The following is a 12,706-nucleotide window of genomic DNA, read 5'->3' as shown; positions in this document are numbered from 1 at the left end:
GAACGGGATAAAGTTTTTAACTATTAAGAAAAATATAATATAGTTAGTACGAGTAAGAGGTAGGTATAATAAGAATACAATGTAAGGAAGGGGTTCTACGGTATAGAAAGGAATATGAAATGTGTGCGGCTTGACCCCTTTAATTTCTAATTTGAACATGGAAAATATAATGGAATTAAAGGAAACATTGGGGAGCGGAGTAACATACTAGAGACAAAAATAAAACCGTGAATCGTAATCTCTAATATTTTTTTGAAGCTAGGATCACGACATACCAGAGAACACAAAATATTGCTATTTACTGTAATTTCAGTGGTGGAAGTGAAGAAGATATCATAAGCGAATGACAGGAAGGCAGAAAAACGTTTATGGAGGAAAGGAATCTATATCAGCAGATTCCTTAATCTTTTAATTAATCTTACATTTAGTTATTAAAAAGGAATTCTTAAAAATAACTGCAGGAAGGGTAGCTTAAGTGAAATAAAAATATTGACGATAAAGAAACTAAAAGAAACAATAAAAGCGTGTTTTCAACCGTAACGGAAGAATTTTGAAAAGTAGGTCGGACAGAAGAATACAAAACGAAGACGTTTTATGACGAATCAAAGTAAAGAAAAGTCGGTAACAAGATTTATTAAAAAGGAAGTTAAAAAGAGGGTGGCTTATTACGGAAAGCACGAGTGGAAGAAAAATTTTAAAATATCGATTTTTTTTTCCGCCATATTATTCTTTGGTTATTTTTAAAATAATTATTACGTATAAAAACTTTGTACGTTAGAAATTACGGAATGGTATTATATGGATTTTTATGAAATTACCTCAGCGGTCGAGATTCCATTGTTTTAAGAAATGGTGAAGTGATAAGTGATTGTTACGTAAAAAAAGCACAATTTATAAGCAAAGAATGTGTTGTTTTATATTGTCGGTAACATTATCAGTTCTTTCGTAGATGTAAATGAAAAAATACTGTAATTCATTATGTTAAATTTTATTAAAAAAAAAACTGAAAAATCTATGTACGAGCAAAAATTAACACATGAAAAGCCATCGGGAGAAAAACAGACTCAACTGACGCAGAAATCGATTAAAGTCAAGTTTACTCAGTTTGCTCAGCGATAAGAAAATATGTATTCAGTAATTTTCGTTTTCAGTATATGAAAAAAAAATGTTTAGGCGACTTATTTTTATCGGTTGTCGAAGATGAAGTTCTGCATTGGAATTTATACTCTGAAGAACAGACAGACTCCTAAGGAAATTCGATAATGCTAAGTTTCTAAAATTTGATTACCTTCACAAATAAATCCAACCTAACTAAATAGATTTTCTACTGAAAATACCACAAGAAAAAAGAAACAGGAAATCTCTGGAGAAGGAAAAAACAGACAAGGAATATATTGTTACTATGTAGTACGTATATTTCCCAGTAGGGAACATAATATAGTAAACTCTGGTAATATAGTAAACTCTCACAACTATAATTATCGTTTTACTAGTTTTCAATTGATAAAAAAAACAATATTTGTAGATTATAAAATTCTCAAAGGTTTTGGATATATTTAAATTTTTTGAACTTTTTTCAAAAATAATAATTCTAGTTTCAAATTTAAAGAAAATATGACAATCTAAAAAAAATATACAGCGTAAATATGGGATCAAGAAAAGTTTTTGACGACTCATTATTTGTTATTCTTTTTTTTAAATTCCTTTTACACTTTTTACCCACTTATACTATCTTTTAATTATCAGAAAAAATTAATTGAATTCAGTAAATCCAGGTAAATCTAAAAATATCATTCACAGTACAACAACCTGGAACGATCTCAAACAATATAAATTAAGTATTAGGAAGATAAATAAAAAAATAAAAAAAACATTCCAGCGATACAATAAAAAAGTTACGAATTTCCCCCCCCCAAAAGAATAAAAAAAAAAAAATACAATTTCGGCACCCATTAAAATAATATGTGCTCTTCTCTCTCTCTCTCTTTCTCTCCTTATATATATATATATATAATTAAACACACATCTTTTTTTTTTTTACTTTTCATACATGAAACCTATTAACAAAAAAAGACAGCTGTAGCCACACTGGATGTCAGCAGTTCCAGTAAGATAACATCAGACACAAGCATGACGTTCACAACAAAAACCCAAGTACATTCAAGGCTGGGTCTGACTGCTGGTGAAGTAGGCGTGTCCAGTTCTCTTCACCAACATATATACAAAAATAATCTTTCGAATTCCAAAAGATCGACTAATATTGCTTTTGATAATGTCTGTGAATAATAAACCAAAATTGAAAATCTATTTGTAAAGTTTACCTACAAATACATTTATAAAAGAAGTTTTATTTTATAACAAATACAGTTCATAACATTATTAAGAGTAACACTTTTTTTGAACGCTTCGTAATCTATGATTTTCCGTCCTAAGTTAAGTTAAATAAGTTTCTCCTTCTCAACCTCAATCATATCAACCATTAACAAGTTATTCGTCGATAATTTAATGTAGTTCTGAACAGAATTTACTTTAAATTTTGTAAAAAAAAAAATAGCAATATTATACCTCTTTATAAAAATTAGATTCTATAATTGTTTAAATATACTAAATACAGTTAACATAAAAACGAGTAGACTTAGAACCAGGAAGGAATCATTTTTTAAAAATAAATTGTTCTGATCTACAGTACGATGTCCATAGAGACAAATTTATTAATAATTCGATGAGGTGTGGAAAAATTATTTTAGAAATTTTTATCTGCTGCGGGTGCTAGACTTTCAGATTGGATAATACGAGACATCCACACTTCACAGGGGAACTAAATCTGAGGAAAAAAGGTTTACGATAAATATATTTAGGTCAGATACATCTCCAGGGTAATATATAGTAAGAATTTTCCACAAAATTGGTCGTTATCTCGGAGTGCTGTGCGGACAAAGCTTTTAAAACAGAACGATTTCCTAACGCTCGATATGAAAATTTTAATTTCAATGTTTTTTAAAAATGGCGATTTAACATCGCCGAGAAATTAAGAACTACTTCTCCTGCTAACCGAGTTAAAAATCCAACCCGGATTATAAATGATAGATTATGCGTACGGGCAGATAAAAACGATCTGATTCCGGTCTGTATTTAGAAAACAAAGGAGCTATCCCAACAATATATTCACTTAATCAATCGGACAGTTAAAATTAAAAAAATAAAGGAGATCGTTATATGTTACATTCGTTTATTTTAATCAGGCCTTTGATTCTACTTCTCGTAAATCATGTAAATTGGGTGTTCCAAAATAATTACTCTTAAGTACATCGTATGAAGAAACAATGCGATGGTCAAGACGGGATATAAATTCTAAAGGACTTTGATGTAACCGAAAATGTAATCCAGGGTGACTCGAACGGCTCCTTATAGTTTAACTTTTGCTAGTGATATCGAGAGATTTTTTTTTTTAGTGAATAGGTCTTTTGAAATTAAAATAATATCAAACTATTTTACTACTATACGCTTGCGATCTTATAATTTTTTATATGTATACTGGATATTTCAGTATACATAACATGTATTTCAACACAGATATTTCAATATATATATATATATATATAAACAGCCACATTTTAAATTAAAAACTAATAAACACTAAAATGAGACCGATCACACACGTGCGAGTGCACATATATTGTAAATAGCAGCCACTCACTCATCAACGATCTATTAACGCCTCATATGAAACAATTTATTGTCAATCAGTTGGATGCCCTTCGATTCAACTCCTCTGTCAGAAAAGCAATGTTTAACGTTCGCCACTACCAACGTTCCCGTATGAGATTCTGAAGCTTAAATAATTAAGTAGACAAGTTGTTTAAGACGTAGTATACTTATAGCATACTTTTATATTAGTTTATTAATTTCGTTACATATTTTCCGATAACTCTGAAGCTTAATATATATATATTAAAAATAAAAGTAAAAAACCTAAATAGTATTATTTTATTTCGCAATCACTTTCTTGGTAAGCTACTCAATTTAATATTATTAACTGAAGAACTTTTTTAGAAAATGAAAAAACTTCAGTGAAAAAATTTTCAAATTACTTTTCAATTGAAAATAAATACATTTTAACCTGACTAGTACTTAAGGCTACGTAAAATGCGTCAAAACTTCTAAAAATACGCCCTATTAAAATCGTAATAAATAAATTTTTGTCATTGTCCTTACCAAATTCTAGCGTTTTTGCATCAATGGTTGTTAGTTAATGGGGATTTTTCAACAATTGCAGAACTATTACGTTGTTTTTTAAATTTGAAATGTTATGTTCGTTTCGGTAAGCAGAAAGGAAAATTAGGAACAGCCATTAAGTAAATAGTTAATGGTGTAATAAAACGATATTTAAGAGGAAAATTTATTTTATAGTTAATGCTGCGAGAGATTGATAACTCGAGGTAAAACTGGTTATACTTTAACGTTAACAGCTGTTCATTACTATTCTCGCTCACTAATTTGTTTTCGGGTTCTAATTAACAACAGATTCTGGCCTAGCGATCCAGGCCTGGTATGTATCCCAAACAAAGGACTCGGCTACCTTCCTGTTTCAGATCATGGAAGCTGTACTAAAGTACCTAGAGACTTTCGGAATATCGTATGATTAGATAAAAAAATTATTTAAAAATTAAAAAAAAACTGTTTCAGAGAGCAAATAATTTTTAAAACTTTTATAATAGCACGATTACAAAAATCAGATAGTATGATGAGTGAATCGTGCTTCAGATCGGCAGTCACTGATCTTTATGATTCTGTGCAGGTTAATCATTTTATTATTTAAATTACTGTACGTAGCCTGCTCTGGCGTATAGTAATTAATAATTTTTTTCTTTATAAATAACAATTTATCCAGGATATTAAAGGTTGGTTTTTCATTTCGATATATTTTATAATAAATTGTATTTATTATAATAACATATAGAATAAATGTTATTTTATAATAAGTAACTTTTTTTTATAATAATCATTTGTAACTAAGACAGCTTGAAAAATGGCATGCAACTGGAAAACAATTTTTCCAGAACAACTAAATTTGACGACAAAAACGAAAAAGATTAATTAGTTATTAAGCGGTTAACAGTTCAAAAGGTTTTGTGCATTTTACACAGGCGAAACATCTGCATTAGGTTAAAATGTACTGGAGCTAGGTAAAAAGTAATAATCACAAAGGATACTTAGTTTCTTTCAGTTTCGAAAATAGTTTCAAACTTATCGGCAAAAAATAGAATAAATAAACTGAACGCATTAGCAAACAAAAAAATATTTATTATTATTTTATATATTTCATATAACAAAAAAGTAACCTATATTATTTTGACATCAAGAATTTTTAGTGGTTTACTAAATTTATAAATGGACTATAATGCAATAACACATTTCAGTGGCAAATAAAAACATTTCTTTTAGAATAAAATATTTTAAAATATTTTTCTATTATGTATTTCTATTATGTTTACCAATAAAAACTAAATACCGTTTGTTCACTAATTCATCAAGGTATCTCCTTGATCTGCTGTTCTAGGAAATTGAAATTTTGACGTGAGGACCGATTGGCACACAACACCTGATAAGAAATTTTTAATCTTAAATCTAACTCATACGCTGAATTCTCTCCTGACAGTGTGTGTATCCTGCAACCAAAAGCTAACTTAGTGTACTTAACAGTTGTGAAGGAATCTGGAAAAACGGTTCTCCTCAGCTATATATTTTTTTATTTTTACAAATGAAAAAGAAATATCCAGTGTTCATCCTGCAGACAATTCAATTTTTTCTGATAAACTTAAGGGAAACCTCAGTCAAAATGATGAAAAATCTTGAATGTGTAAGTTTTCCAAATTTTATTGGTTTTAATTCTTTTTATATAAATCGTCCATTAAAATAAACTCCTATGTTTAATGCATCAATCTTGTTTGTCACAAAAATCACTTTTTGTGAGATGAAGAACCCCCAAAAATATCTTTGACATTTTTTTTAATAGTATTTTTTATAATTTCAAAATTTGGCATAATAAGTCGTGAGACACAAATTAGACTGGTAGTCCAAAGCAACCCATTTGTTTTCCACGCATGAATTACAAGTAACCTGCACTGCAGTCATCAGTTTTGCGTAATTATGGCGATCGAAACCATATAGATTCCTTATATGGAGATCAGAGAACCTCCAGACGTAAGTCTGGAGGTAAATAGTCCAGACGTAAAAGATTACGCACAGTTTAGTAACTGGCCCGTTGTTTTACTTGAACGTGCTATCACAAATACATCTAGAGTAGCAATAATCCTCTTCTGTATTTCAGTCGGGTAACTATCAATCAGGGAAGATATTTCTTTAGGATGAAGCTCCACGTACTGCAGATATCGAAGACTAAATTCACCTTTCCAAAACACGGCGACGGCCACGTTCATCAGATAGATACACTTCTTCCTTTCCTTTTTCTTCCATCGGGATTATGTTAAAGGTATAGTGTATCCACCACATATTATAACGGATATTGAAACGATGCAAGCCAAGATTACTGCTACTGCGAATATCATTCTAAAGGTGAAAGAAACTCGCTAACTGGTGGGATCACCTTTATGTGCTCTGGGGTATATGAAGATTCATTAATACTGATTCGGAAACTGAGTTAAGCAGGATATTGGGGGAGGGGGGAGAATATCATATCTCTTTATCTTCAGTAGTAAATCTGTTACTTTGTATTTTAATCCGGGAAGAAATTACGGGACACCATAAGTTTTGTGAATTTATCTAAAACTTTATCGATAAATTTTGGAGAAATCAAATAAACTGTATACTACCACAATTACTGCAACATTTTCCATTTGAGGTGCTAGAAACAAAGAAAGATATCTAGTAAACTAAAGTTCCCATTCTCTTTCATCCATTTCAATCATACTTCAAATCTATTTGTACAGCAATAGACTTGGTCAGTATAGGAAATACTCATATCAAACGATTAACGAATATTACTAGAAGAATGTAACAGATTTTTTTTTTAATAGAATAAATTACTTAAAATGTGGAATACGGTAATTATTATCAAATTTCAATACTCTAGTAACCGTGCTATAATTATGTTTATTTACATGTGTAAAGGAATTTTATTCCAGTACCTGCCACGTATGATCTTGAAAGATTGTATTTCTACTTTCAACTCCGGCAGCTTTCTTCATAAATATCAATGCGAAAACTATTCAGTTCAAACCGTAGCCTCAGCAATTAATGTACTTTTCTTTTTTTTTTTGGTTCCCGCTGGGGGTGCCTTATGTAAGAGAAAGTTTGATGGTCTACAGTTCGAAAGAGGTCGATCTGGAATTACAATTTGAATAGTCAGGGATTGAGCTCTTTTAATACCTGTCAATCATATGATAACGCAGTTAGTAAGTAAACCTTTTAATACCTATCAATCATAGTGTGCCCGTGCGGTAACTGACAGTTTCATATCATTATGAGGTGTTGAAGAATTCATTAACCCCCTAATCATAACATCAATTTTCAAAGGTGTTGCAAAACCGATATTATTAAATCTCCAATCTTCTTCAAATCGGTATGATCACCTGTTTACAAGAATACTTGTCTAGTCGGTAAAGTATTAGTTAACGTTATAAATATATTTTTATTGTAAAGTCGCTGACAGTAGTTACAAAAGAGTTAAAAAATGAGATTCTAAGTTTTTTCTGTTTTTTATGAAATTTTAAATGCAAATTAAACTCACCAAAAGTTTAACGGTTTAATTATACTACAGTAATAATCTTAAAATGTATGATACATTTGTATTTAGTTTTGAATAGTATCTTTGCTCTGGCGTCCGTGTTGCAATAATTATTTCATAAAAATGAAAAAAAATAACGTCTGAATGCAGCGGTTCATGTTTCTCCAGGCATTATTCTTTAAATATATTCCATTCAGGTCTATTTAAGAGCTCGTATCTGGAACCCCAAAAGAAAAAAATGCCTAAAATTCCGACGACAATTCAATACAATGCTTTTTAAGATAAGTTCTGAGAATGAATAATAATGTGCTCGTATACACATCTCCTTCTGCTAGCTCAAATTTCTGTTTCCAGACACTATTTGTTTGGTTTAACTGGTGTCAGACAACATACAACAAATTGTACAAAACTGTTTATAATTGATAAAAAAAGACCGTTACTGTTTACAGAGCAGAAGTGTAATGTACACAAAAGAAACAGTGTTCATAGATATTTACATACACAGATACATATATTATTGAAACCACTGTTTCTCCATCTACACAGGAAGTTCTACACATTGTAGATTTAGATTACGTTCGTTTAATAAGAGAATAAGAAAGGGTAACGCGTAATTCAAACAACGATAAAATATGCTTTTCTAATGTATATCTTAGTTTTATATATTGCTCCTTTCTAAACGTTTATTCCGTATTTCATTGTTTTATCAATAAATCTAACAATATTTACGATCCTCCGGTTTTATTATCGTTTCTTTTTCGTATATATAACTACATTCAAAAGATAAACGAACTATCAAGAAAATTAATTGTAAAACACAAATAAATTAACTAGTTTTCTTCAGTTGGACATATCTAACCGATTACAATAACACATTATAAAATAGACTGTGTATTTTTAGAACAGAAAAGATACATAAACAGAATGCACAAATAAGGTGCATTTCATACGTCTACTGATATTATACGAAGGTAAAAGCGAAATAAGAATTATAAATTAACCCTAGACTCGCATTAACTATGTATATTCTAATTAAAAACAGGAAAAACCTATATATTTGCACATTAATGTGAAAATAGGCAAACCTTCGGTTTCACTATGAATACCGAAATTAAAAATATTGAGAATTATAACCAAATGAATCTAAATATTAATTTGCATTAGATGTCACTGGAAAACTCTAGATTAAAAGAGTTGTATCTCATACGCCTAAGCTCAAAAAACCAAAGAAAGGTAATGGGCGTGAAGTATAAAAGAAAAGAAAATTAGAGAATAAAAAATATTTTCACGTAACAGATGAAAACCATCTCATCTATGATATATAAGAATACTAAAACAATACTACTGAAACACTGTGAAATTTAAAAAAAATTGATTTATTCGATCGTTCTTATCGAAAAAAATTACAATTTAAAGATTTAATGATAAAAAATGTATTTAAAAATTTAAACAAGCGATGAAAAGTAAATGGCAAAAACCCACCCCGAAACAATTTGTTAACTGCGAAGATAGAAAAATTATATTTACCGAATAAATAGGTACCAAATAAATTTGTTAAAAGAAGATTCAATCCAAAAAACTAAATAATAATAGTTATAAATTATTATTATAACATATGCATTTTAGCGAGTTACAGATTGGTTGCTATGGCGTTCAGCTGGGTTTTAGGAATCGTACACAGAAAATAGAAATCATCTGTTATCCAGGATGTTAAACAGAAAACAAGGATTGTTAAGAACAGTCCAGCTAGTGAAGACGACGGAGTAGATGATGGAACAGCAAAGGAACGTTTTTACAATCCTTGTTTACTGATGTTTCAGGGAAGATTAAATTGTATATTTGAAAATCGTATGTTTGATTCGGATTGAATTAATTTTTTAATTTATGGTTATATTCAAGGATCTTTGATAACAATTGGTCGTTTGATAAAAGAAAAGATACCAAATAAAAAGTAAATCCTACAGAATGATTTTTTTTTCTTTTGGTATGATTAAGTTTCATCGATCTATTCTCAAGAAACTTAAGAAGAATACGGAATTGTCATTGATATCCTCAGTTAGGATACCGCTATTATCATTAAACTGAAAATGCACGACTGTATGTGCACGGCACTTAATATATTACTTGTCATATTATGACTAGCATTCTCATCTCTTAAAGTGAAAAAAAAACATAGATTTTTAAGAAACTGAAAAAATACCTGTTAGTTCATCAGCATCAATACGTCTTAGCACAATAACAATTATAGTTTGTACAGCGGGTAAACCCCAGGCAGCCAAATGGAAGAGAGTGGAATGGTGGTTTATACGCGCAGATGACCAGTTCAATCCAGCTTCCAAAAACCAAGACACTGCAGTTACTACCCACCTGTAATCACAAAAATTTCAAATCAGTAAGTTAACAGAAATTACGAAACCTCTTGGCCGGTTTAATTTTTTTATTTCCTCTGTTGTAGAATCAAAAAATCGTCATTTTAAATTTAAAAAATATCTGATGCGGACACTAAATTACTTCCTTGTACGCTATTAAATTACATATATTTTTTATTAGATACCTTTTTATTTTTTTTTCACATTTTTTTTTGTTATAAAATTATTATTTATTGTATACTTTTTTTCAATTTAAGGTTAATATTATTAATAAATCAACATATTTAAATTAAAAAAAAAAAAATTAAAAAAAAGGAAATGAAATCCGATTCTCGCCGATGTGTCTTCCCCTTATAAGATCCAAATATTTCATTAATTAAATTTTTATTGGGCAATAACTCTGGAACCAATGAAAATAAGTACCACTTATGATATATCGTTGAAAATCTCTCAATGAGGGCTTATTACTGCAGTTAGGAAAAAGTCCAAAATCCAAATTGTTTGGATTTTGGGCTTTTTTGGACATTTTTGGTCTAGTCGATTGCAATTAAAAGGGGAGGTACACAACTAAATGTTACCACAGTCATAAATAAAAAATTTCAATATTCTACGACAAATCGTTTTTGAGTTATGCGATACATACATACTACGTACGTACAGAGGTCACGCCGAAACTAGTCAAAATGGATTGAAGGATGGTGGAAATCGAAATTTTTTCGCGATTACAATAGTACAAGGAAGTAAAAAGTTGCAGCATTTTGCAATGTTCAAAGTAGCGATTACTTTAAGTATTAACACATAAATGAACACTTAACAGTAATTTTGTTAAGAGCTGGTTGCTCTTGCCAAAAATAACATTATTTATTATAAAACAAATAAAAAGATTCAGAAGTAACGACTTAAAAATATTCTCAATTTTGTATAATTATTAATTTTTAAAAATAAATGTTTAACTTAATTCGTATTTGCTATCATCTTAATATTAAATAAAGTGATTTCGTAATATCTTATAAGTTTAGGTAAATTTAACGTATACGTACAATACATTATTAATAAATAATTAGTATTAAAGTTGTACATTTTTTTTACATTATTATATTACTGAAAAAAACAGCAATCATTTTACTTTTGAATATTAAAAAAGTTTAAAATATTTAAAAAATAAAACATGAGTTAAATAAATGTGTTGATCCACACCATATTTAGCTTTACCTATAAGCCCCTCGAACGGTCTAAAACTTAAAACTTCCTAATGTACTAAAATTTCGTCCAGTTATTCTTTACTTCATTAATTATGAAAGATAACAGTGCAAAACTATTACTGTACTTGTTCAAGTAACAATGTTTTAAAAGCTTTTGACCTCCCGAATTCCTTTCACAACACGGCTGAGATTTTGCAAATATACTAAAATACATGTGAGAATATCATCTGTTCCAAACAATATTTTTATCATTCTAAATCGCATGAACTGCATAGTCTTCTGAAATTGGACTTAACGTAAAAAATGTAGAAAAACATTTTATTTCTTTGTCTTTAATACAGAGAACTCGGCTTGATTATTTTTCTTATGGGTATTGCATATCGATTAATTAAAAAAAAAAAAAACAAGCTAAAACAACCCCTGAATCCAATTTTTGTGAAACATCACTGATAAGATTCGTGGATACTGATAAGATACGTTCAAAAATAAGTTTCATATTTCGTTTAACGCACTATAGTTTTTAACCAGTAATATACTTATCTATTGTTATGCTTTATCTCATAAATCTGTTACGAGCGATCGTTATGAATACTAAATCTATATGTGTACATGTTGGGAATTATGGTAACGCCAAATTATAATTATTCCTCGATCGGAAGAGGTAGGAGACGTACTGGGGAGTAAGTATGGTGGATGTGGGCATCATTTGTCCGCAAGTGGCAGGAGAGACGGGATCAGGTGACGAAAGGTGATGGACCTTGGACTCGTTCGTCTAAGATCCAGAGATGGTTGGACCGCAAAAACGGTGAACTGGGGTACGAATTGACTCAGTTCGTTACCAGTCACGACCATTTTAAAGCATAAATGTGTGCGCGGAAGTTGAGGACCCTCTGCGGAATGTGACTATTGGGAAGAGAATACCGCAGTACACATGGTATTGGAGTACGATAGGTTCTTGCAGCATAGAGAAGCAGTTGAATAAGAACACTCGTACAGAGCGGATGTGCTGTTGACTTGCTTCACGTTTTTTGAGTTTCTGGTTGGTTTTTCGGTATATTTTTCTGGTTTGAACTATTGGAATTGTTGATAGAAATATTTGTGGACGGTTTTAAAGAAAATTACGATTAATGGACTACGTTTTTACTGTCATCAACCTTATTGCCACTGGCAGTAAGGACTACACTTGAGTGGCTGTTCGACTTACAAGACTAGAAAGGCAACTGGATCGAGTAAATAAGGACTTACGAAATTTTTCTTCTACTGCTCTACTGAGAAATGTATATTTTTCTAAGTCCTTAGACAGTCTTGTAAGGGGGAATACTTTTTTCTTAATAACTCCCTTCTCATACTTTCTAGACCCCCCGAAATCTATCGTCCCGGGTCCTTCC

General features: G+C 30.2%; 1 protein-coding gene across 1 annotated transcript in view; it reads right to left on the bottom strand.

The window, feature by feature from the left end:
• The window catches only part of LOC142323520 (frizzled-4-like), a 100,398-nt gene that overhangs the window by 23,053 nt on the left and 64,639 nt on the right, over positions 1-12,706 (bottom strand). Inside the window, exon 2 of the mRNA XM_075363281.1 lies at positions 9,948-10,114. Coding sequence (XP_075219396.1) covers positions 9,948-10,114 — 167 coding nt within the window. The remainder of the gene's footprint in view (positions 1-9,947; positions 10,115-12,706) is intronic.

Source organism: Lycorma delicatula, chromosome 1 (assembly GCF_047948215.1).
Source record: "Lycorma delicatula isolate Av1 chromosome 1, ASM4794821v1, whole genome shotgun sequence".
Taxonomy (NCBI): domain Eukaryota; kingdom Metazoa; phylum Arthropoda; class Insecta; order Hemiptera; family Fulgoridae; genus Lycorma; species Lycorma delicatula.
The sequence above is the reverse complement of the archived record's forward strand: the minus strand, read 5'-3'. Positions and strand labels throughout refer to the sequence as shown.